Genomic DNA, 26,204 nt, shown 5'->3' on the forward strand with positions numbered 1-26,204 from the left:
GCTGTTGGGCTGGATCGGATCCATGGTCAGATGATTAAACATCTCTCATCTGACTACAAGCGATATCTCCTCATCATCTTCAACCGGATCTGGTGTGATAGCGTCTTCCCATGGCAATGGTGGGAGAGCACCATCATTCCCTTGCTAAAACCCGGTAAAAATCCACTTGATGTGGATAGCTATCAGCCCATCAGCCTCACCAACGTTCTCTGTAAGCTGCTGTAACATATGGTATGTTGGCGATTAGGTTGGGTCCTGGAGTCACTTGGCCTACTGACTCCATGTCAGGGCAGCTTCGGCCAGGATTGCTCTACCACTGATAATCTTGTGTCCCTTGAGTCTGCCATCTGAACAGCCTTTTCCAGACGCCAATACCTGGTTGCCGTCTTTTTTGACTTACATAAAGCATACCACACGACCTGGCGTCGTCATATCCTTGCCACATTGTATGACTGGGGTCTCTGGGGCCAGCTCCCGATTTTTATCCAAAACTTCCTGTCACTCCATACTTTCCATGTCCAAGTTGGTGCCTGCCATAGTACCCCCGTATTCAGGAGAATGGCATTCCGTAGGACTCTGTATTGTATCTCTATTTTTAGTGGCCATTAACGGCCTAGCAGCAGCTGTAGGGCCGTCGGTCTCCCCTTCTCTGTATGCGGATGACTTCTGCATTTTGTATTGCTCCTCCAGTACTGGTGTTGCTGAGCAGCGCCTACAGGGAGCCATTCACAAGAGGTAGTCTTGGACTCTAGCCCACCGCTACCAGTTTTGAGCCGCAAAGTCATGTTTACAGTTCATTGGCATCGTACCATTCATCCAGAACCAGAATGTTATCTGAATGACAATCCACTCACTGTAGTGGAGACGTATTGATTTTTCGACACCTGATTGACTTGGCTACCTCACCTTCCTCAGCTTAAGTGGATGTGCTGGCAGGACCCCTCAGCCCTCCACTGCCTAAGCAACACAAACTGGGGTGCAGCAGCTCTACAGAGCCCTTGTTCAATCCCGCCTTGACTATGGGAGTCTGGTTTACTGTTCGGCTGTGCCCTCAGTGTTGCGTTTACTCGACCCAGTGCACCACTGTGGCATTCGCCTAGTGACGGGAGCTTTTAGAACAAGTCCAGTGACCAGTGTCCTGATGGAGGCCGCGGTCCCTCCATTGCGGATCCGACATGTACCACTGCTCTCCAGATATGTTGCATACATTCGTAGTTCCCCTGAGCATCCGAATTACTGTCTCTTTTTCCCACCCATGGCATTTCATCTCCCGCATTGGTGGCCCAGGTCAGGGCTCACAATTGCGGTTCACGTGCGATCCCTTCTCACTCAACTGGAGTCCCCTTTACCACCTCTACTTGAGGTCCGTTTACATACACCTCCATGGTGTACACCTCAGCCGAAGCTTCGTCTGGGCCTTTCGCATGCCCATGAGGACTCCGTTAACTCTGCCGCTCTCCGCTTTCACTTCCTCTCAATTCGTGACTTGTTCCGGGGTTCTGAAATTGTTTACACCAATGGCTCGATGGCTGATGGTAATGTTGGCTTTGCTTACGTCCACAGAGACCATATTGAACAGCATGCCTTGCCCGCTGGCTGCAGTGTATTCACTGCAGATCTTGTGGCTATAACTTATGCACTTCAGTATTCACTGCAGAGCTTGTGGCCATATCTTATGCACTTCAGTACATCTGTTCCTGTTCTGGTGAGTCATTTCTTCTCTGTTCTGACTTCCTGAGCAGCTTACAAGCTATTGACCAGTGCTACCCTCACCATCCTTTGGTAGCGAACATTCAGAAGTCCATCACTGCCCTGGAAAGGTCCAGTCACTCAGTGGCATTTGTGTGGACCCCAGGACACGTCGGAATCCCAGGCAATGGACTTTCTGACAGGCTGACCAAACAGGCTATACTGAAACCACTCCTGGAGATGGGCATCTGTGAACCTGACCTGCGTTCTGTCTTATGCTGCAAGGTTTTTCGGCTTTGGGAGATGGAGTGGTATAACAGAATGCACAACAAACTGCGTGTCATTAAGGAGACTGCGAATGTGTGGAAGTCTTCCCTATGGGCTTTTTGCAGGGAATCAGTTGTCCTTTGTTGGCTCTGCATTGGCCATACGTGGCTCACACGTGGTTACCTCCTCTGTCGCGAGGACCCAACTCAGTGTCGCTGTAGCTCCCAAATGACAGTCATCCACCTCTTACTGGATTGCCCACTTTTAGCTGCTCTGCTGCAGACTTTTAACTTTTCCCAGCACCCTACCTTCAGTGTTGGGAGACAATGCCTCACCAGCAGCTTTAGTTCTGCGTTTTATTCATGAGGGTTAGTTTTATCATTTGATCTGAGTTTTAGCACGTGTTCTTTGTCCTCCATCCTAGAACTTTTAGGGTGGAGGTTTTAATGTGTTGCAGTGGGTAATTGTTCTACTGGGACAAGGGACCGATGACCACACAGTTTGCCCCCCCCCCCCCCCCCCCTACAGCCGTCCCCCTTTTAAACCAACCAACCAACTTTCCTCATTAACATGCATTTTTCCATCTTTAGAGCTTGCTGCCGTTCATCACGCCAATTAGAAATTTTGTCTAAGTTGTTCTGTATCTTCCTACAGTCACTCAACTTTGATACCTTACCGTACACCACAGCATCATCAGAAAACAGCCGCAGATTGTTGACCACCCTGTCCACCAAATCATTGATGTATATAGAGAACAACAGCAGTCCTATCACACTTCCCTGTGCACTCCTGACAATACCCTCGTCTCTGATGAAGGCTTGCCACTGAGGACAACTTACTGGATTCTAGCACTTGAGAAGTCTTTGAGTTGCTTGGATATCTGGCATATGCCTGTACCTTTGTTAACAGACTTTAATAGCGTACCATGTCAAATGCTTTCTGGAACTCTAGAAATATGGAATCAGCCTATTGCTCTTCATCCATAGTTCACAATATAACACTGAGTATAGGGCAAGCTGAGTTTCGCACTAGCCATGCTTTCTACAACCATGCCGGTTCATGGCCACCAGCTTCTCAGTCTCAAGAATGTTTATTATATTCAAACAGAGAATATGTTCAAGGATACTGCAGCAAACTGAAGTTAGGAATATTGGTCTGAAATTTTGTGGATCCGTTCTTTTACCCTACATATATACTGGAGTTACCTGCACTTTCTTGCTGTCACTTGAGACTTTTTGCTGGATAAGAGATTCATGATAAATGCAAGCTAGCTAAGGGGCCAATAATGTAGAGTACTCTTTGTAAAATTGAACTGGTATTCCATCTGGACCTAGTGGTGTATTTGTTTCTAATCTCTCAGCTTTTTCTCTATGCCAGGGATGCTTATTACTATGTCATTCATACTTGAGTCTATCCAATGGTCAAATGATTGTACATTTATACAATTCTACTGTGTGAACAATTTCTGGAATGTGAAGTTTAAAATTTTGGTTTTCATTTTGCTATCTTCAAATGCCACACCAGACTGATCAACATGAGAGTAAATGGAAATAATGACAGTACAAATCAGTATGACTTAATTTTATCAAACACTGGAAACTTAAGGTTGAAACGTCAACAATATTAGGAAAAAGATAAGTTGCTACTCATCCGCAGCTCTGACCAGATGGAACTGCTGGTGGTAGCAGTCGTGTGCTTGCTTGGGTGAATGTGTGTGTGTTTTGCTGAAGAAGGCTTTGGCTGGAAACTATAGTCTTTAGCTTGTGCACATCTGCAACTCAACCTGTCATCTTTACGATGAGTAGCAGTGTGTGCTTTTCCTAACATTGTTACTTCATTTTACTATCTTTTTTCTGGTACATAACGCACTCGCTAATAATGTCTAGGCTTATACACTCTTATTTTTAACAGTTAAGCTCATTTCACGTTCTTGCTGGTGTATCCATTGCTACGTAGTATTTCCACATTGATTTAACAGGTCATCTCTGTTCATGGAAGCTGTTCCTTCCGCCAACAGAAGTCACTGACCAACAACTGCAAAACTAATTCTTTGAAAAATTTCATACATAACTCCATCAGTTTTTCTGCAAATAAACAGATTCATAAATTACTTTTCCCTAATAATCAACTGTTTAGCAACTTCTTCAGGAAGTTTATGCACAACACTGTGAGCACATGTTAAGGAACCCAAACAATGATCCCCCTGCTCACAAACCTGTGCATGACTGTTTGTGCTTGGGCATTGTTGTCATTAAACAGCAAGATAATGGCCCCACAAGTGAAAAGGTGCACTCAGCTTTGGATGTGCCAAAAACCAATGAGTAAGGAGTATTAAAGGTAGCAGTACTTCTTAATATGCCACAACTTCTGCTGCAGAAAATTATATACAAGCAAAACAAATATTGTCAAAGTTATGTTTTATAACTGTTTTCATCCAAATGAAGTAATGTGCCACTTCATTGTGTCAAGTGCCACAGCAAACATTCAATATCAGTAGGATAACATTGTCCCACTCATGTTTTGTGTCCATACTATTACTCCTGTCCCCCATGCCCCCACCCCACCTCTACCCCTGCCCCTGCCCTCAACCACCACCCTTTACCCAATCACATTTCATTTCCCTTTTTTGTCCTCACCTTCTTACTGCTCCACACAAAGCAGTCTCTCTCACCATTCAGGCTACAACGATTTGACAATGTGTGTGTGTGTGTGTGTGTGTGTGTGTGTGTGTGTGGTTGTCAGGCTACAAGTAATGAAGTGGATCTACTGTTTTATTTTTTATTTAGCAAGACCAGAGTAGGCTTTCAGGCACTCTACTACATCAGACTTGCATATCACTCATCACCTAGAGGGTGATGGGTTATCTTTACCCATTGTTGATAATTTTGAATTATGGGAGGAAATTTCATTTATTGCAGAAAGCTGAGGCCGAACTGGCCTATGAACTACAAGCAGCAAAGACAAAGCAACGAATCAAAGAAGAGCAGATGCAGATTCTTGTTGTAGAACGAAGCCAAGAGATTGCAGTCCAGGACCAAGAAATTCAGCGAAGGGAGAGAGAACTTGAAGCTACTATAAGACGTCCTGCAGAAGCAGAGAAGTATAAGTAAGAGATGGAGCTATGTTGGTTTTATTGACTGTTTCAGAATAACAGCGAACTATGGTTAAAAACTTATTACTTTCAAGCAGGACTGCACAGGGTGTTCAAAAATTCCCATTATAAACTTCCAAGACTTGTAGAGGGGAGTGAGTATGTGATATTTTGAACTGGAACCTACGTCCAGAAATGTACAGTTTCCATTCTGCAACAGCTTCAATTCAGATGTGTCAAGTGTCCACATCTGCTGAAGGAAAAATAAGTCACAGAGTTTCTTATCCTGATATGCAATAGAGTAGACAGGATGATGTGTACTTTGTCAGAGGGTCACCTGATGTCACTTCACATCTACCTTGCTGTGAGATCTGTTCAATGCCTGAATGCACAGACATGCTCCTTGTGTATAGTGAAGCTCAAGGTAACAGAAGAGATGTTAGTGTGGGTGTATCATGAATGTTTTCCTCAACGTAGCATGCCACTGCACAAATTTTTTGCCCAAGTTATGCAGCGGCTCAGAGAAACAGGACCTACACTGTGAGGAGGCAGGTCTGTGATGCTCCACAGCAACACCACACACATGTATTTGAAGATGATGTACTTCATGGCATTGAAGAGAGCCCATCAATGAGTCCTCAAAACAACTGAATGTGAAATGGGTGCTAGTCACAGTATCGTCAGGGCCATTTTTCATGACCAACAATTACAGTGTTATAACTTACAAAGGTTGCACACTATGGGTTCAGCCAATTTTCCAAAACACGTTGCCTACTGCACATGGTTCCTGAACTGCTGCATCAACACACCCATGTTTCCACATCAAATTCTGTTCACAGATGAATGTAAGTTTACTAGGGACTGTGTTCTGAATTCATGAAACAGCCATGTCGGGGCAGATGAAAACCCTTGTGCCACACCTATTCAGTGATTTCAGCAATGGTTTGGTATTAATGTGCGGGCAGATATTTTGGATGGTGATGTGATTGGGCCTTCCACTCTAACTAACTCACCCTGCATAATCTTCATACAAAACATATTGGATCCATTCTTGGAATCTGTGCTACTCGATATTCATCAGGAAAAGTGGTTTCAGCATGATGGTGCACAACCTCAATTATCATGCGCAGTTCGGAGATATTTCAACAGACGATATGGTGGAAGATGGATAGGCCAAAGTGGTCCAGCAATGTGACCAGAGTGATCACAGATTTAACTCCTATTCTGCCCACAGATGAGCATAAGTTTGCTAGGGACTGTGTTCTGAATTCATGGAAACAGCCATGTCAGGGCTGGAGTCATATGCGAAGTTTAATTTGCAAGTCTCCTATAGAGACAGAGGAAGATCTGCTGATAAGAGTTCTGGGTGCTGCACTAGAAATAGAAGAGACATCAGGTTGTTTGGAGAGTGTGTACCAGAACATGCTTTGTAGGTACAATGTCTGTACCTACAAACAATGTTCTGGTACGTACTCTCCATCCCGCATGTTGTCTCTTCAATTTCTAGTGCAGCGGCTAGAACGATGTCTGCAACAATGTTGGTGGTCGCTACATCAAGCCGTTGTTGTAATGCATCAGTACTGTTCTGTGTGTACAGTATGTGGGATTCCTTTTTTTGTTTTGGAATAACTATAACACTTCATGCTTAAGTATTAATACAGACAAACATGCTAAAGTGTTAAGTGGCTGTTTCATTATGTTTCCTTCTGAATTGTTACCCAATAATTGTATTGTGTCATGCCCAATTACATTCCTCAAGCAGCAGTGGATGAATTAAACATCTGAATTGAAACAGTTTTAGATGTGGGTTTCTATTCAAAATATTATGTGCTCACTCCCTTCTACAAGTCCTCGAAATTTGTAATGGGAACTTCTGAACACCCTGCACATAAAATCGCCTTCAAGTTTCATACTTGAACTGTTCCATCTCTCTTGAAGTTCATACCAAGTTTATTCAGAAATTAATACCCATTTTACAATTTAAAAAATAGCCATCAACAATTTGTTAGCAGAAATATTTATTGATGTGACCTTAAAACTTTCTCACATTCTGTAGTTAGATATTTATTGCACAGTAAATACTTGCTTTGTATTGCTGATCCAAGCTTCTCCAATGACCTGCCCAGATAGTTACATTCATTAACACACAGTTTCTGGTACTCAAGGGGGTGCACCAGCCCCAGATCAGATCTGCCAGATGAATTAACGAAATGACAAGAGCCAGTGTTCTGGTGAGCCTGGATGTGGTTTTTAGGTAGTTTCACACGTTTGACTAGGTGAATACCAGGCTGGTACCAAAGTCATGTCTGAGTCACATGATTCACAAACATTCAGAAAACATTCACATAGTTTCACATGGGATAACAATATGTGCAGACAATTGGGGTACACAATTTCCATCCCGGTAGAAAGGGGTGGTTACCGGAAGGGCATCTGGTCACCCTCTACCACTAATATTGACAAATCCAATAATTAAAATGCCAATCCCATGAAGATATGGGATACAGGCCAGGAAAAAGACGAAGGCTTCTCCACTATTGGGACCTTCTTGAAATGCTTAATGTACATGATAATTAAAATACAAATAATCACGGAATAAGTTTACATGATTCAAAATACAGTGTAGAAATCTTTCATCCCTTAGGTAAATATTACCTTTGCCATCAAGAAGAGTATCCTGACACAGAATTGAAATTTCCAAGTCATGGATCAGCAGTTTTAATGGGTGTCTCTCAGACATAGTGTGGCCCCATGTTCTTTGCATATCAAAATTGTCATACATGTGAAGCTAGGTTACAAACCGAACTTACAGAAGTTGTGTCTGCAGTGGAATATCAGAGACTCTGTAACTAGAAAGAGGCCTCGTAACAGCAAAATAATGAAGGCAGGTGACGATATTGAAATGTAGAATCAGTGCAAAAGTTCTTACATACAAGACAATTCATTTATACCACCTTGTACACCAGGTACAGTTGACTTACCGGAAGCAAAACAATGCCTCTAGTGTGAATGATACAAAAAACTTTTTGAGGTTAATAGGTTCAGTTAGAGAGTTAATGAAAACAGTAACTCGATTAATAAAAGACAATTTGAAAATGATGCAACTCGACACTGATCATTACAAAATTCTAGGTTAAAGCATCTAGCATCACTATTTTTTTTAGGTGGAAAAGTGCAGAAAAGTATTATACTGGCTGCTAAAAAAGGTCCCACTAATGCTTAAATCCAAATCAAGAGTCCGTTATTGAGTTTGTAACACACAGGTCTAGTACAAATATTCAAAATTCAAATCAAAGTGCATCACAGCCCCCTAAATTCATTATAAAACTGAGTGGGGACAGGAAAAAAAACATTGCAATTATGACAGGCCTATGTAATGTATTGGAGCAAGTTATAATAATAATAATAATAATAATAATAATAATAATAATAATAATAATAATAATAATAATAATAATGAGCCTACAAATCCATGAAGCAACACAGAACCGATCTCTGAATAATATTTCTGTTAACAGAATAAATCAGTAATTATGAGAGTAGTCTTTCTCTGTGAGTCTTTCAGAGGAGAAACTTTTACCCAGTAGAAATACAGACCGGCATGAGGTACATCAAGGAAAAGAACTGCTCATTGTAGTGATTATCAAATACCATCCACTACAGGACAACAGACAGCATGCACGAAGTGATATAAGACTGCACTTCAGAAACCTGTAGAGGCCTGGCATCCATTTCAGAAACCTGTAGAGGCATGGCATCTGCCATGGAATGAGTCAGAAATTCAACTGCCAGACATAGAAAAAATCTGATAACAGACACTGGTGATAAGCAAGGAGTGCTGTTTGGAGAGAAAAGGTTATTATTCCATTTAGAAAAAGTGAAAAATGCCACAACAACTGAAAATGTAGAAAAATTTCTGGAAAAATTCTTTCCAGGTTACAGCAACTTTCAAGCATAGAAACTAGAAACTAAGATTGTAATCAGTAATTTCAACATTGGTGCCGAATTTCATCTAAAGGACAAAGTAATGGACATTACTGTGTGTCCCAAGGTAGTTCTTATTCCAGAGATCAACCAGTGCCCCTGTAAAATGGAGTGTGAAATTGAAAACCCGGGCCATGTATTCACACCAGAAATGATGTTAGTGCTGACATAAAATGCCTTTAATTATATCAAGTACTAATGTGCAGTGTTGTAAGAACCAAGGTGAACCTTTTATCATTTTTTTTTTTTTTTTTTTTTTTTTTTTTTTTTTTTTTTTTTTGACATAGTGAAACCAGATGTTTTACGTATCTGTGAGTGCTGGTTGACTGAAGGAGATGGTGACTATTACAGATCTGTTGACTAGGTGCATGGTGGTGTGTCACTGTATGCAAACAAAAAGCTTAATGTACAGGAAATCGTATAAAAAAAATTTATGTACGGACGAGGATCATGAACTGGCTACAATAGTGTTAACAAATATAGATCTCATTATTATCCCTGTATATCATTCACCAGAAAGTAACTTTGAAAACTTTATTGTACAGATGGGGAACTGTTTATCTTACCTTACATGCCATAAGTCTAAATATGCATTGTGTGGTGACTTCTAAAGCTTTATAAACAGCTATGGGCTGTTTGTAGCAAACTAACTCCCAAAAATGGGTGATGACTGTCTAGACCCCATTATTACCAACTTCAATACTTTGGATTATAATAACAGTGTAGTTGTACCAGTGATTGCAGATCACAATACAGTAGTGGTGTAACTCAATATGAAAAGCAACAGTAAATTGCAATGAAGCACACGGCATTCAAGTTACACATTCAGTAGAAGGATTATTGAAGAAGAGAGACTGAATGACCTGAAAGCAGCACTGTCTGGTGTAAACTGACAGCAGGAAATTGCAAGAATGGGGGAGGCCAGTGACTCATATGAATGTCTGTTCCACACCTTAAGAATGAAATTTGGTTACATGTTCACAATAATCCCCAAGAAGATACTTGTGGGCAAATGACAAGGGAGGGAAAAACCTATTAAAGGGAAGATGTGGTATAAACCTGAGTTAAATAAACTAAAATGCATTGTCAGAATGTTCAGGAACTGAATGAAGATAGCTTTAGTTCTTCCAACTAAAGGGCTGCTTCATTGTAACTACTTAAGGGCCCAGAGATATTACAGAAAGAGAGTGGAGGATGCAGGAAAGAAATACAATGACAGGGTCATTAAATCCCTGTAAATGAGCAGAGGAAGTAGTTTACCTCTGCCTTAAATTCCTGTCGTTGTGATGTCTTCAATCAGACTATCCTAACAAAGTATAGTGAAAAATACTGAAAGTGAAATACCAGACTCATGCTTAGATTCTACGGCTCATATAAAAAAAATGTAAGCCATTGCACTATTAAAAACCAAAATTTGGTGCACCCTAAGGACATTGTAAAAATAGTGAATTCATAAAAGCATTCAGAGAGTGCAGATATCTAGAGCATGTCCTGCACAGTGTTAGAAGAAATTATTCTGGAGTTCGCTCAACCACTAGCCACAGTAATCAACAAATGTTTATCCTTCCGTGTCTTCACATAACTCCTGAAACTGGCATGGACAGTACCAGTCTATCAAAATGTGAAGTGTCCAGTTTTAGATCAATTACAATAATCCCAATTTTAGCTAAAAGTTATGGTGCCTGTGTTAAAGCACCAGATACTAAGTTGCTTTGAATACAATAAACTCTTCCAGGACACACAGCATGGTTTTTGAAAAGGAAAATCAATGGTCAGAGCAGCATTGGACTTAATTAAAAAGATATGGCAGAGGTCAGAGGACAAAGGGAGTTGGCACTGACACTCTATGACATTAGTAAGGCATCTGACTCTGTCTCACACAAGCTACTGCTCAGTAAACTAAAGTGTTTGGTATTGGAGGTGGTGTTCTGGCAACTCTTCAATCTTACCTTGAATACCAAAGGCGGATGTCAGTCCATAGATTAATCTCCTGAGAACAGAAGTTGGAGCACAGTGTACCCCAGGGATCCATCAGAGGACCTCCCTTGTTTCTTATTTATGTCAGTGATATAGAGTGTAACAATCATACTTTACAGTTTGTGATTATGACACCACCTTTTCTACGAAAGGAAAAACTGCCCCGCAAGCTCTCCAAGCAACAGATGTGCCCTTCAGAAACATCAAAGAATGTTTTGTCAAAAATAAAAATAAAATTAATTAAGAAAAAATGCATCATCTGATGTGCAGCCTCAGCAGCATTAAATGGCATGGTCACTGTCAAACTGTAGGGCTCCATGACTGACAGCAAGCTATCAGTGAGTGAGCACACAGTGTATGTGTTCTCCAAGCTCTCCCACGTAATACACCTTCTGAGGGGAGTAAAGAGTCTATTAACTGACCGACCAGTACCATGGAACAGTGTATTCAGATTCAGATTCTTTATTGGTCATTCAGCATTATTACATGCAATAGACTTCGTCAGTTCACTTAACCTATTAATTTCACAAAATAAAATTTTATGTAATTAAGTTGATATTGGGCATTTCTAAAAATTCTTCTAATGAATGTAATGGATTAGTTAATAAGAAGTTATGAACATTTTCTTTAAATAATTTGTCAGGCTTGATTGACCCATTTTTAGACAATTTGTTATATATTTTAATTGCCATATACTTATGACTATTGTTAGTTTTAGCTAATCTATTCTGTGGCAACAGCAGAGAAGTACGGGTTCTTGTATAGTAATCATGCCTTTGATTTGTTACACTTAAATTAGGTAGTTCAGCAAGTATGTAGTCAACACTGTCAAAAATATATAAATTAATAACTGTTAAAATTCTATGTTTAATGAACAATGGTTTACAATGTGTTCTATTATCTACCTTAGCCATTACTCTGATTGCTTTCTTCTGGATCACCATAATTTCATTTATTTTTCTGCTGTTTCCCCATGGTATTAACCCATACCTTAAAACAGATTGAAAAAAGGCAAAGTATGCTGTCCTTACGTACTCAAATGTCACACAACACATCAGTCTCTTCAGCAAATATATAACTCTTGGTAACCTAACCACTATGTGATCAACATGAGAGTTCCATGTTAGACTGTTGTCAAGTACGATACCTAAAAACTTTGCCTTTTGTTTTTCTATTTTTGTAGTCTTTGATAGACTGAACCACATATTCTGGGTCTTTTCCTCATTTAATAGCAGACCATTGGCATTAAACCATGATGTTGCATTTTCTTTGCCAATTTCATATCACTTAAAAGGTTATCAAGTACATGGTTTACAGATAGAAAAGTTGTGTCATCTCCATACATATATGTCTTTACATCTATATTTCCTGGTAAGTCATTTATGTGTACAAGGAAAAGAAGTGGTCCCAATTTAGATCCCTGTGGCACTCCGTGTTGAACCTCGAGTATGTTTGACAGATGACTTCCTGAACTCACCACCTGTTTCCTTTTATCGAGGTATGATTTGATGAGTTTTAAACTTTTATCACATATTCCATAGTACTCAAGTTTAGAGAGCAAAAGTGAGTGGTCAACACAGTCAAAAGTTTTTGCTCAGATCACATAAGGTTACCTGTGTGTGCGCATGGTCCCCAAATGCTGCTAGAATGTCTCTGACTAAGAGCTCTATGGCATGTATAGCTGACCTTCCTTTTCTGTAACCAAACTGTGATGCACTTAACATACCATTTAGTTCTAGGTACTCATACATCTGCTGATATATTATGCCTTCAAAGACTTTTCCTAGTACTGGAATTAGTGAAATTGGTCTGTAGTTTGCAGGATCTGATTTGACACCCTTCTTAAAGACTGGAGTTACCTTGGATAGTTTGAGAGGATCAGGAAAAAAAAAACCTTCTATGAGACACAGGTTTATAGAATATGTTAATGGTGCTGCAATGTAATGTATGAGTTCTTTCAATAGATTGTTTGACATATTAAAAATATCTGTATTGTATGAATTTTTCATTTCTTTGACTATTTTAAGAACTTCATGTTGGCGTACCTCTTTAAAGTGTTTCAATGATGATCTGGCCTTATTATGATTTAGGTTTGTTCTCTTAAGATAATCTATACATGTTATATTGGATTTACTGATCAACTTTTTGATATCATCAGCACAGCTTACAAAATATTTATTGAATGTATCTGCTGGTATTGGGACTGTCTTGTCAAAGTTTCTAACTTCACCTTTAACAGTATTAATTACTGACCAGGCTGTTTTGCATCGGTTTTTACTATTTTTTATGAGATTTGTGTTGTATCTTTGTTTCGCCAATTGCAACTCTTTCTTATACAGTTTCTTAGTGATTTTTTTCAAGATCCTTAATTTCATTAGAATTGTTTACTTTGGCAAGGCACTTCAACAGCAGTAGCTTATTTTTTAGATTTTCCAGTTCTTTGGTGTACCAAAATTAAAATTTACCCTTTCTTGTTTTGTGGTATTTCTTTTGAACAATATGGGCTTGTAAAGTACCTGTTAAGTAATTGTGGAATGTTTCGTAAACTGTTTGGACACTGGAATCACAGTTTTGAAATAATTTGTCCCAGTTTGTTATGCTCAGCTGGTGTGTTAGTTTTACGAGATTGTGTTTTGTTAATATTAAGGTATTAGATTTTGTTAAATTTTGTGCAGCCTTGCTCTCATCCCCTTTTATAAAATGCCTTAACTCTACTGTTAACATGGAGTGGTCTGAGAAAACAAATTCCTTTACCTTGGTGGAGTACATATCACGAGTACAGTTGACAAAAGCATTATCCAAGCGCGCTTGTAGTCTTGTTGGTTCTGAATTTACACGATGGAAGTTGTGCTGCCTTAGCATATTCAGTAACTTATTTACACTGGGTTTGTTACATGTTACATCAAAGCTTGAATTAAAGTCTCCCCCAATTACAGTTACACACTGTTTCCATTTCGTTATGTAGCAGAGTTGTTGTTGTTGTTGTTGTTGTTGTGGTCTTCAGTCCTGAGACTGGTTTGATGCAGCTCTCCATGCTACTCTATCCTGTGCAAGCTTCATCATCTCCCAGTACCTACTGCAACCTACATCCTTCTGAATCTGCTTAGTGTATTCATCTCTCGGTCTCCCTCTACGATTTTTACCCTCCACGCTGCCCTCCAATGCTAAATTTGTGATCCCTTGATGCCTCAAAACATGTCCTACCAACTGATCCCTTCTTCTAGTCAAGTTGTGCCACAAACTTCTCTTCTCCCCAATCCTATTCAATACCTCCTCATTAGTTACGTGATCTACCCACCTTATCTTCAGCATTCTTCTGTAGCACCACATTTCGAAAGCTTCTATTCTCTTCTTGTCCAAACTGGTTATCGCCCATGTTTCACTTCCATACATGGCTACACTCCATACAAATACTTTCAGAAACGACTTCCTGACACTTAAATCTATACTCGATGTTAACAAATTTCTCTTCTTCAGAAACGATTTCCTTGCCATTGCCAGTCTACATTTTATATCCTCTCTACTTCGACCATCATCATGTAGCAGAGTACACTGTCTAAATTATCTAAAAAAGTTTTATCATCTGAGTCAGGGGAATGGTAGATACATAGTATCATAAGTTTCATTATATGATCCCGGTAATTTCAAAGTGTTTCTCTACACATGCCCAACTAAGATCTAGTGCTCTACACTCTATTTCATTTGAAACATAGATAACAGTACCACCATAACGGTACTGAGATCTGCAAAAACTGTTTCCATGTTTCCTTTGGCTCCTCCTTAAGTTACATAGTATGTCATATCCACATTAATTATGGCCTACTGTTATGGGGGCACTCTTCAGGTTGCGAGCACATGTCAATGCTAAAAAAATTTGTTAGTATCATCACTTCAGGCAAAAGACTCGAGCACTGGAAGCCTATACAGGGGTGTCTCGAATCTTTTTGTCAGATTGAAATGGGTGATAGTGGGCCACAACTGGTCATACTTAGACAGGGAACCAGTGGTCAGAAATTCATATTTATTGTTTTATGGACATACACAGCGTACATCTTGTAACAAGAGTGTAGCTTATAGTAATTGTTCAAGACAACACCCTCCAGTCTCAATGCTTGTATTGCAATGGTACATGCAGTTCTGGTGCCACCCACATCAGTGGCAGCAAAAAGCAGTTTTCTGTTAACTTATGGGCAGGCTTCATCTGAGATTATTTGATGGGACATTAATTGCTGCCTCCCCATTTAACTGGTCCCGTGTGACCTGATGTTCCTGTGAGATGTGCTGCGTCTTGGACACTGCATCCTTTGTTGTCTGCGATAGGATGTGACTTCAACAAGATGGCGCACCAGCCCACTGCAATGATAATCCACGAGCACTTGAACAACACATACCCCCATCATTGGATTGGAAGAGGTGGTCCTGTCCCATGGCCATTGTTATCACCAGATCTCGCACCTCTGGGGTTTTTCCTCTGCAGTTATGTCAAGACATTTGTGTATGAAACCCCTGTAGAAATAGATGAAGACCTGCTTGCTAGGGTCCAAGCTGTCCATCTCCTGGTGCAACAGACACCAGGGATCTTTGAGAGTGCAGCAGAATTCATGTATCATTGCCACGCATGCACTGAGACTGGCTGTCACCGTTTTGAACAATTATTATGAGCTATGTTGTGAGTGTATGCTGAGTATGTCCATAATACAATAAATATGCATTTCCAATTCTTGGTTCCCTTTCTCCTTATAATTGGTTGTGGACCCACTATCACCTGTTTCAACTTAACCCAAAAGGTCCAAGATCCACTGTATTTGGCCAGTTAGGAACAATGACCATTTTCAGCTTTTTCACCAGTATGTGCTTTTGCACTCAACAGTGTAAGAGAAAACTAAGGGTCTTTCAGCATGAGACAAGACATACAGTACATAATTATGACACGTGCAACAAGAGGCACTTTGAAATACAAAGCTGTAGGCTGTCTGGAACACAAGATAGTTTTCCAGTGGTTGCTCTAAAAATATTCAAAACATTGTCTCAAGAAATCCAATGTCTGTTGCTAGGAACATTCAAAAGGAGAATTTCACAGGCCTAGAAAGAGCACCTTTTATACTCTGTTTAAGAATTTTTCAACAGTGACCAAATTGATTGGACAAAATAATATTGTTTTCATATGTTATGTGTATGATCATTCTGAACAACATTTTTCATATGTTATATGAAAAATTGTAAAATCTCATATTGTTTATTTACTTCTGATTTAGTCTGTCCAGTCATGACTGTTAAACAATGCAGTCCAGTAGTAAAGTAATAACAAACATGCATCAATGCAAATTTTAGTAGATAAAAACTAAGTATATCACATTCACTGACAATTACTTTGGTTTAGACTGCTGTTGCACATCAAAGAAAGACATGTGACAGCAGAAACCAGTGTAATCTATAGACATGTGACAGCAGAAGTCAGTGTAATCTATAGTAACAATTTTGTACCTCTATTAGGAAAGCTGGAAGACCCAAATTTCCTTAGCTTCTCAGTTTGTTCACTTTTTGTCATGCAGTTGAAAGGGTTTATTTCTGTGTGATAATTTGTTATGAATTCTGTTTGTGCATGACTGAGCATATCTTCAGCAATTGAATTTAGAGAATCTTCTCTTCCTTGGCCATGATCTTTTGTTGATTCAATGAATTAAAACAAAAGAAATTTCCTGGAAAATGGGAGTTTATCCAGGTGCCTGCGACCATTGATAAAAAGGAAATTACATTTTGACATATTGTGTGTGGCTTTTGTCTTGGGATCATTGGCTGACATTTGTTTAACAGATTTTTCTGTCTTAAGGACTCATTGGTCCTAAGAAAACATTTGTGCCCTCATGGGGTTTGATGGCAGTTATCTCCAATACTTCCCACAATATATTCAGTTTTGGAAGTTCAAAATCATTGTTCAGTGTGATAACCTGTGATAAAACTGAATTGTACAATTTGATCTTGAGATGCAGTGCCAATTACGCAAATGGATCTTACCAGTCAGTGCTTGTCTGACATAAGTTTGTAAAAGAATTTTATGCTTTTTTTCTCTACAAGTTATTATTATTATTATTATTATTATTATTATTATTATTAATATATATATAATATAAATATAATGAAGATCACAGGTGTAAAAAGGTATCAGATTAATTATAGATTAAACACTAAGCATTTTGAAAGTTTCTAGAAGTGGTGACCAAAAGCAGAACTGTATCGGATCTTGTTCTACAATGGTAGCGCACCTGTTGGACTTCATTTTAAATGTGTGTGTGTGTGTGTGTGTGTGTGTGTGTGTGTGTGTGTGTGTGTGTGCAAGTTATAAATCACACCTAATGTTGGCAAAGTTGATAATTTGTGTTAATGATAGATGTAGCTATCATATTTGATGTGTCTAACAGCACAAAAAATGTTTGGTTTGTGAAACAGCATAAGAAACCATTAGTTGTATCTACCAAAATCCTTAAAATAATTCTTCAGTGGAGGGAGGGAACTTGAGTCTGTTTGTGACTTTGTGTGTCATATCTCGTGATAGTTAAGTTGTAGTAAATAGTGATATATTGTAATCTTCCATAGTTACAGTTCCCAGCTGTATTAAAATGTCATTGTTTATCATTGATTTTAATGTATTAGAATATTTGCAGACAATAAAAAGATGTAAATGTGAAGTGTGTGAATTAAATCATACTCATTAGCAATAGTAATAAGATCAGCAGTAGATAAAGTATGAAAAATAGTAATAAGATCAGCAGTAGATAAAGTATGAAATACTACAATGTTTGCTTAGGTTGGAGAAACTTGCTGAAGCAAACAGAAACAGAGTGATACTTGAAGCAGAGGCTGAAGCTGAAGCTCTTCGTGTCAGAGGAGAAGCAGAAGCATTTGCTATTGAGGCAAAGGCTCGAGCTGAAGCAGAACAAATGGCAAAAAAAGCAGATGCCTGGAAGGACTACAAGGAAGCAGCAATGGTTGATATGCTCCTTGAAACATTACCCAAGGTAAATAGGTGAACACTCTGACTAAATGTAATTTATATATGAAAACATATCACACAAATTGTTATAATGTAATCACACATACCAAAGAATAAACATTCAAATACGTGAATATTGTGTAAGTTAAGATGAAATTTCATTAAATAAGGCTCAAACATTCACAGCAAGAACTGGTTCCCTGTGAAAACAGAGTAAACATGAAATACTTCCTGCAAATAGAGCTAAGAAAGAGGAAAAAAAATTCTAAGGTAGGACGAGTTAAGATTCATGGTCATTTATGAGTCAAGTCTTGTGCTTTCCAGGACAGAAACTGTACAGAATACACGGAATGTGAGGTCAGAATGTGTATTATCAAGCATTTGTAATACATACTGGATATATCAAAGGTGCATAAAGTTCAATCTTCTCCAGGAAATATAGGACCTCTCACCACTCATTGACTTGATTGGCAGTAGTGTGCCACTGGTAGTTCTAGCATCCCTGTACATAGTGTAGCAGAACCTGATCTCTTCACAGCTTAAAGTTTAAATGAGTTTGGTGTGGTGTTTGCTCAGAGATGTACACTACACCATATTTTAGGTGACATTAACACACAAATTTTATTCCTTTGAAGATTCCGTTATTAATTACAATGTCTAGTTTATAGAGAATATGGAAATTTATTAGTGCATATGTCCAGGTTGGGAACTGCTGTACGTACCAAGTCACAGTTCAGTGGCAAAGTTAAGTGTTCTTTTGTGGCACCAGTTCATTTATGTAAAATCAACACAGTTTGTACTAAGCACTGTCCTGCAACAATTTAAGAGTACTGTACACTGTACATTTCCATTAAGTCAATCGCTAATGAGCGGCACTGTGCCCATCACTATATCATTTGATTTCAGTGACATTCCACACTCCACACAACACAGTCAATTTAAAATGTCAATTAATTTAGTTACGGAATTCACTCAAAAGTTATTAAACATTAGAATTCTTTAGTTTCGTGGTCACCAGTGCATGTACTTCAGTGAACAGAATGAACATATTTGTGGCATGAGTCAACACTTGAGAGCACACACAAAGATAGAGATTACTTGTAAACTTACAAACTGCAAACAGTCAGTTTTGCCTGATGTCTAACTAATTATTATAGATGAGCATAAGAACAAATTGTCATTTTGAAAACTGCATAATGCTTTTAAAAGGACTGGGTTGGATTTTATTCTTTTGAATGAACTGAAAGAACTAATTTGGTTTTGATTATAAAAAATGTTGCCAATCACAAATTTAGAAAAATATATGGACACCATTTTTCTTACACAGTGTGAATCCCTTTGTTTATATGGAGTGACATAACGCAACTTAGAGTAAATTCCATGAAATTATTTATTAGTGAGTTAATTAGTTATTGCTGTATATCATTTTCTACAGAAAAATTAAGGTAACAAAAGTATGCACTCAAAGTTTGGAATCTAACAGTGGTTATAATGAAATCTGCAATAGAATATTTAAGTGGCTTTGACCTTCCAGTTTAAATATTTTGCAAGCTAATTAGTTGTAGGTAATTTAAAATACTTTCTAAAAATCAGAATGCTTAACTTTTGAATGGTGTAGGTCACTTTTCTTAGATACATTGATTAGCCCATTGATTTTCTGTGTATCAAACTTAGTGCTAGCATCAGTCGATTGTATTTCCTAATTATGAGTGCCATAAAGAAAATCAATTGTATCAGTAGAATAAGGACAATCAAAATAATAATCTGAATAATAAATACCAGTGAAGTTAAGTTTAGTTAAGAATGTGAGATTTTGATGTAGGTGTTACATGCCAACAGAGAAATGTATTTAAAATTAGATAAAAATTAATGAAAACACTTGATTATATATGGGAGTAGAAAAACATATCAGATTGGGAAATAAACCATGTTACATCACAATGGGAGTTAGGGACCAGAGAAATCTCATGATGTTACAGTCATTCCCCAACCAACAAGTCTGAGGTATGTTCTCAAGTTGAAACTTCGACAGAGCCAGTGTTAAAATCTTCACTTGCTGTGTCTTATTGCAGGATAAAGGGAGCACTAAAGATTAAGCATGTGTGAATCATCCCTGAGAGTATCGTTCATTATATTGAAGAATCTGTTCCTAAAGGCTTTAGAAGACCAGTGTACAGCAAGTTACAGATTGCAGTGCACATTCGAACAAATGATCCCTATCATCTGTGCTCCAAGCTCATAATGAATAATTACAGCAACCAGCAGAGAATTCCAGCCCTGCTCTTGGAATTTCAACCCACAATCAGCACGATTGTCCTCAGAACTGATTATGGGCCCTTGGTTCTGAATCAGGTGTACCACTTGCACCAGAGGCTCTTCGGCGAACTAGGGGGTGACTTACATGGCTTGTGCCATAGGGTTCAGAATTTGAGGGTCCCCAAAATGGCTCAGCAAAGCAGTGCAAATCAGGAGCTGCTACCCAGGTACCTGACTGAGTGTGTGGAGTGCACACAAGTGTGTTTAAATGCGTCAGGTGGCTCTCTAGGCGCTCTATCCATACCAGAAAATGATAGCTGCAGGAGACCGAAGGTATAAGTGTAAGATCCAAAGAAATGTTCTTCACTTATGAGACAATTAAAAACCATTGTACAGATTAAATACCTATAGCTTGTTTCTCTTTTATAAATGTATACCTTGATTCATTCCACATCTCCATGATTCTCCTAAGAGACATGATGAATTCAAAAAGATTGAATCCATAGTTTACTGTCTAAAGTGAATTAATTGTAACAAATATTGACATTAGTGTATCGCTCATGGTCATTGCAGTGTTTCTTTTAGAACTACACATACATAAAAAGTTATATATTAGGATATAGATATGGTAAGAATATCTTTAATTACTGTGTCATAATATTTTATTATATTTTGAATTTAGGTTGCAGCAGAAGTTGCTGCTCCTCTGTCACAGGCAAAGAAGATAACTATGGTATCAGCAGGAAATGGTGAGGTTGGTGCTGCCAAGCTCACTGGTGAAGTCCTTAGTATTGTCAGTAAAGTCCCTGAAGTGGTAAAAACTCTAACAGGTGTTGATATTGTGAAGGTAAGTAACAATTGCGGGAACTATCTCCTCAAAGAGAGCCATTGTTTAGCACGTAAAAAATGGGAGTAAATGTGCCAAAGAAATTGCAGTTTTATTTGCTTATGTTAGGGCCTATTCATATGTGGTGATATGTGACCATCAGATAAAATTATAGGTGAGTGAGTTCTAAAATGGATAAACTGCACAGCACAGCACGATTACTATGGAGGTGGTGGATAGAAATGTTTGATGTTGTTTGGAAAGGAAATGGGGAACAATTGATCTAGAAGCGTGTGTGATTGTGAAGATAATGTGGGAATATTTGAATACAGAACTGACTCGAGAACATAAGTACATAAAACACGAAAAGCCAGTTTTAATAGTCATATCCTCATTGATTTGTTTCCATGTAAGAGAAGAGAATGAAAAAAGCTTTCAGTGGGATATCTAATAAGTTATGGATTGCATTCATATATGCCCGCAGTGTTGATTTATGAGCATTCCTATTGCAATATTCATGCATATTAAAAGATCATTGCAACATTCTTTTGTGTGATTTGGCATCGAGTAGTAATTTGATTTGAAAGATTTCATTGCAGCAAATCTAACAAAACAGAAGACTGTTTTCAGTTTCTGACAAAATTATTTTTTGCTGTTGAACCTTCTATTGCCCACCATCACTACCTTAACTAACCATCTAGTCATAATCACCATCACTACTGTAGTTAACTATTGGCACCTGCTACATCAGTATATTAATTTGAAAATTGGTGCTCCTGGCTGTCTTTTCTGTGTCTTCACAGTAAATCTCACTGCTTCATGTCACATGCAATGAGATTCTTTTTAGTCTCATTTAAACTAAGGAGCACAGTTATCTCCCTTTTCATGAGCATCAGTTTTTTCTCTTAGATCCAGATTCAGAGTCTGGCTAGGAGTTACAAAAATATTTAAAATATCATTTGATTTGTGACAAATCTTTGTGATATAAAATTTTGCTACAATGTCATTTTATTATTTATAGAGAAAAAATAGCAAATACATTCCACCCTGAGGAGACTATACAGAGATGGACATCTTTCTGAGATCATGTGTGTGGGTTTTCAGTTCATTCTGTATCTCGCTGGAATATCTTTGGCATCCTCTGCAGTCATACGTTAAAAAAATCGTTTATTTCTCTTACATTAATTTTTCAGATTATCCTTGCATATTCTATAAGTCTTTCATTCATGTTGCAAATGGATAGTGAACAAATACTCTTATAAAATTCTGCTAATATTGTAGGAAAATTTGTTTCAACTTTCACATGAACTATTTATTGCTCCTGTAGTTACAAACTCTAACTATGAATGACACCAAGGAACAGGACATGTAACTCAAGGTTTCTCCATGAACATAGTTTCTTCTTGAACTTGCGTAAATTATTGCACATTAATCAGCTTCTCTGGTATGTCATTCATCACATCAGCAGGAAAATCTCCCATCTTTGAATTCCACATTCAGTTCTCAAGAGAATTATGACTCATATGGCCAGAGTTGCCTCAGTTTGGCATATGTCATAGTTCTGGGACCTTCATCGTCATCACCTTCTCAGCAAAGACCATTTGTTTTAATTTTAATAACATGGTTTGCTTAACAGTGTTAAAGTTGATTTATCATACACAAGCTTGATTAGTTCACATTAGATAGAATCGCCCAAGTCTCTCTTCCCTCATTGAATTTGAAAAGAAGTCTGTCCATCACTAAAAAGTTAGTATCTATGCGTTTTATTCTAAAACCAGACCAAAATGAAAAACTGATACGGCAAAATCGAACAAAAAAGCTGAACATAGCAAATTACATTAGCAAAACCAAATGATAAAAAAAAAAATCAATAGCGGCATTATAAAACAGTTACACAAGATACACAAGTGGAAATAACTTATGCACCTGAAACAATCATCAAAACAATTAACACAGCAAATATTGACAGAATGCTCAAGGCAGAAAGAACAATAGATAGGAGATGCATAAATAAACAATATCAAATAAGTAATCATTCAAGGATAGCTTCAAGTGAAACTCTATATAAGGAAGCAGAACCACTGATGAGAATAATCAGAAAGAATCACAACTTATTCTTTGGAAATTTTATTAGAACACCAGAAAACAGAATTAGTAAGAGAATAATACAAAAGTTGTGGACTAGAAAGAGTAACATTAAATGATTTATAGAAATTAAGGAAGATATAAGTAGATGACCTAAAAACCAAAACAGAGAAATGCACAACCCGGCAAGACTTCTTCATGGTCATTTTGAATGTAGCACAATCAATTACAATTTTAAAATTTTGTTTTAACATTGCAGTTATGTGTCAAAGTTCCCTTCTGAAAGTTAACGTGTTGTTATAAGAATAATTATTAACTGTCTAAATCACATTTTTAAAGTTTCTGTTGGTGATGACTTGTTGCGATTGTCATAACCATCATCTGGCTAAATTAATTTTGGTCATATGATTGTCATGGTAACTAAAAGCAGTCATCCCTAATAGAAATAATAAAAATATGCTACTTAGATTGTTGCTGTTTATTCTTATATTAACCAGTTTTGTTTTATTTTTATTGCTTTTTAGTCTTATATTGAAAATGAAAATGTATTGATCAATTATATTTATTGACGTCGCACATCTTATTTTCTTCTTCTTTCATTTCACCCAACTTTGGGGTATGTTAGATCAATCACTTAGTAATGTTCTGTGCCTTTGTATTAGCCCAGTATTGTTTTAATCCTTCTGATCTTGCTTTCCTTTCTTCATCAGAGATGTGGTTCGTCTGTTTGGTTTTGTTTTTGACTTGGAACCTCTCTTTCTTTCTTGTCTTAGGATAATTTTTTGCAGTTTAATCTGTAAGTGTATTTTTTTGCAATTTGGAGTTCTTTTGAAACCTTCTCCATTTCCGTAAAGCAAATTGGTTTGCTTTTTTTGTCGTGGAAGCATCAAAAAAATTATTTGGTTAATCTGTTTGAGTTCATTCTGAGGATTTGTCCATAAAAATCAATGTTTTTCTTCAAACAATGTAAAATCCAGGATGGAATGTAACAATATTGAGAAGGAAAGTTACTACTCACCATTTAGCATGCCTATTGTTAAAAACGGCCTTAATGACTGAAAGCTATAATTGTCAGAATCTTTTTGTTGTGCATATGAGTGACTCAGCAATTCTTTTCTTTACTGAGTTGAGGATTTTCTTGGTTGTTTGGTAAAGGGTTTTGTTTCTGATGTGGCTTAGTTGGCTGTACTGGAATTTCGGGCCTAGGATTATTGTTAATATCTTCCTTTCTTTGATCTCCAACCAGGGACCTTTTTTTTAGGTAGAAGACCAGTTCAGCTTCATTTCTGATAGATTCCATAGCCTATTACTCAAGGGCATTCCAGCTGATATATTCTCAAAGATATTTGTACTCTTCCACAGCTTCAATTTTTTTGTTGTCCCATTTCAAGATGTTTTGGTGGGTTATTTATGTTTGTCATTATATTGATCTTTTCAAAGAGATTATGAGACCAATTTTTAATGCTTCTTTTTGTATTCCGGGGATCTGTTCTTTGGATTCTTCCCTGGTCTCAGCCAGTAGGGCCATATCATCTGCAAAGACTAGGCAGTTGACTTTGATTTTTTTATCATAGTAGGATTCGTGCACGGGTCTTTGTGTTCCACTCTCTGACTACCTTTTTGGCCACAGTTAAATACTATAGGGAGAGGACATGTGGCCCATAATTGGAAAAGTGTAATGGTCATCTCTCCATTGGCAAAAAATTCTAGACTAGTCTCCCGTTTGGATCTTCGGGAGGAGACTGCCAAGAGGCAGGTGACCATAAGAACAAGATTGAATAACCAATGAAAGGATAATGTTCCAAGAATCAGGGCATGGAATGTCAGAAGTTTGAAGGTGGTAGGGAAGCTAGAAAATCTGAAACAGGAAATGCTAAGGCTCAGTGTAGATATAGTGGGCATCAGTGAAGTGAAATGGAAAGAAGAAAAGATTTCTTTTCAGACAAGTATAGGGTAATACCAACAACAGCAGAAAATGGTATAACAGGAGTAGGATGTGTTATGAATAGGAAGGTAGAAGACAGAGTGATTCACTGTGAACAGTTCAGCAATAGGGTTGTTCTCATTAGATTCAACAGCAAGCCAACACCAACAACAATAGGTTAGGTATCATGCCAATGTCAAAAACAAACGATGAAGAGATAGAGAAATTGTATGAGGAAATTGAAAGGATAAACCAGTATATAAAGGGAGAGGAAAATTCATTAGTCATGGGGGATAGGGATGCTGTTGCAGGGGAAAGAGTAGGAGAGAGAGTTCCAGGAGATTGTTGTTGTTGTTGTTGTTGTGGTCTTCAGTCCTGAGACTGGTTTGATGCAGCTCTCCATGCTACTCTATCCTGTGCAAGCTTTTTCATCTCCCAGTACCTACTGCAACCTACATCCTTCTGAATCTGCTTAGTGTATTCATCTCTTGGTCTCCCTCTACGATTTTTACCCTCCACGCTGCCCTCCAATACATGGGCTTGGTAATAGAAATGAGAGAGGAGAAAGATTAATTGAATCTGCCGTAAATTTCAGATAGTCATAGCGAATACTCTGTTCAAGAATCACAAGACGAGAAGGTATACTTGGAGAAGGCCAGGAGATACAGGAAGATTTCAGTTAGATTACATCATGGTGGGGCAGAAATTCTGAAATCAGATATTGGATTGTAAGCTGTACCCAGGGGCAGATATAGACTCATGTTGAAGAGGAATGGACATCTCTAAAAAGGGCAATGACAGAAATCAGAGAGAAAAATGTTGGTAAAATGAAGGTGACTGTGAAGAAACCATGGGTCATAAAAGAAATGTTTCAGCTGATTGACAAAACAGGCATGGATGTGTGTGATGTCCTTAGGTTAGTTAGGTTTAGGTAGTTCTAAGTCTAGAGGACTGATGATCTCAGATGTTAAGTCCCATAGTGCTTAGAGCCATTTGAACCTTTGATTGACAAAAGATAGAAGAACAATAATGTTTAGGGAAATTCAGAAATATAATTCACTTAGGAATGAAATAAACAGGAAGCACAGGGAAGCTAAGACAAAATTGCTACTTT

General features: G+C 38.1%; 1 protein-coding gene across 2 annotated transcripts in view; it reads left to right on the forward strand.

The window, feature by feature from the left end:
- Positions 1 to 26,204, forward strand: part of LOC124711827 (flotillin-1) — a 142,766-nt gene that overhangs the window by 104,036 nt on the left and 12,526 nt on the right. For both annotated transcript variants that reach the window (XM_047242419.1, XM_047242908.1), the window contains 3 exons: positions 4,875 to 5,062; positions 17,814 to 18,024; positions 20,938 to 21,102. In XM_047242419.1, the coding sequence (XP_047098375.1) occupies positions 4,875 to 5,062; positions 17,814 to 18,024; positions 20,938 to 21,102 (564 nt within the window). The remainder of the gene's footprint in view (positions 1 to 4,874; positions 5,063 to 17,813; positions 18,025 to 20,937; positions 21,103 to 26,204) is intronic.

Source organism: Schistocerca piceifrons, chromosome 1 (assembly GCF_021461385.2).
Source record: "Schistocerca piceifrons isolate TAMUIC-IGC-003096 chromosome 1, iqSchPice1.1, whole genome shotgun sequence".
Classification (NCBI taxonomy): domain Eukaryota; kingdom Metazoa; phylum Arthropoda; class Insecta; order Orthoptera; family Acrididae; genus Schistocerca; species Schistocerca piceifrons.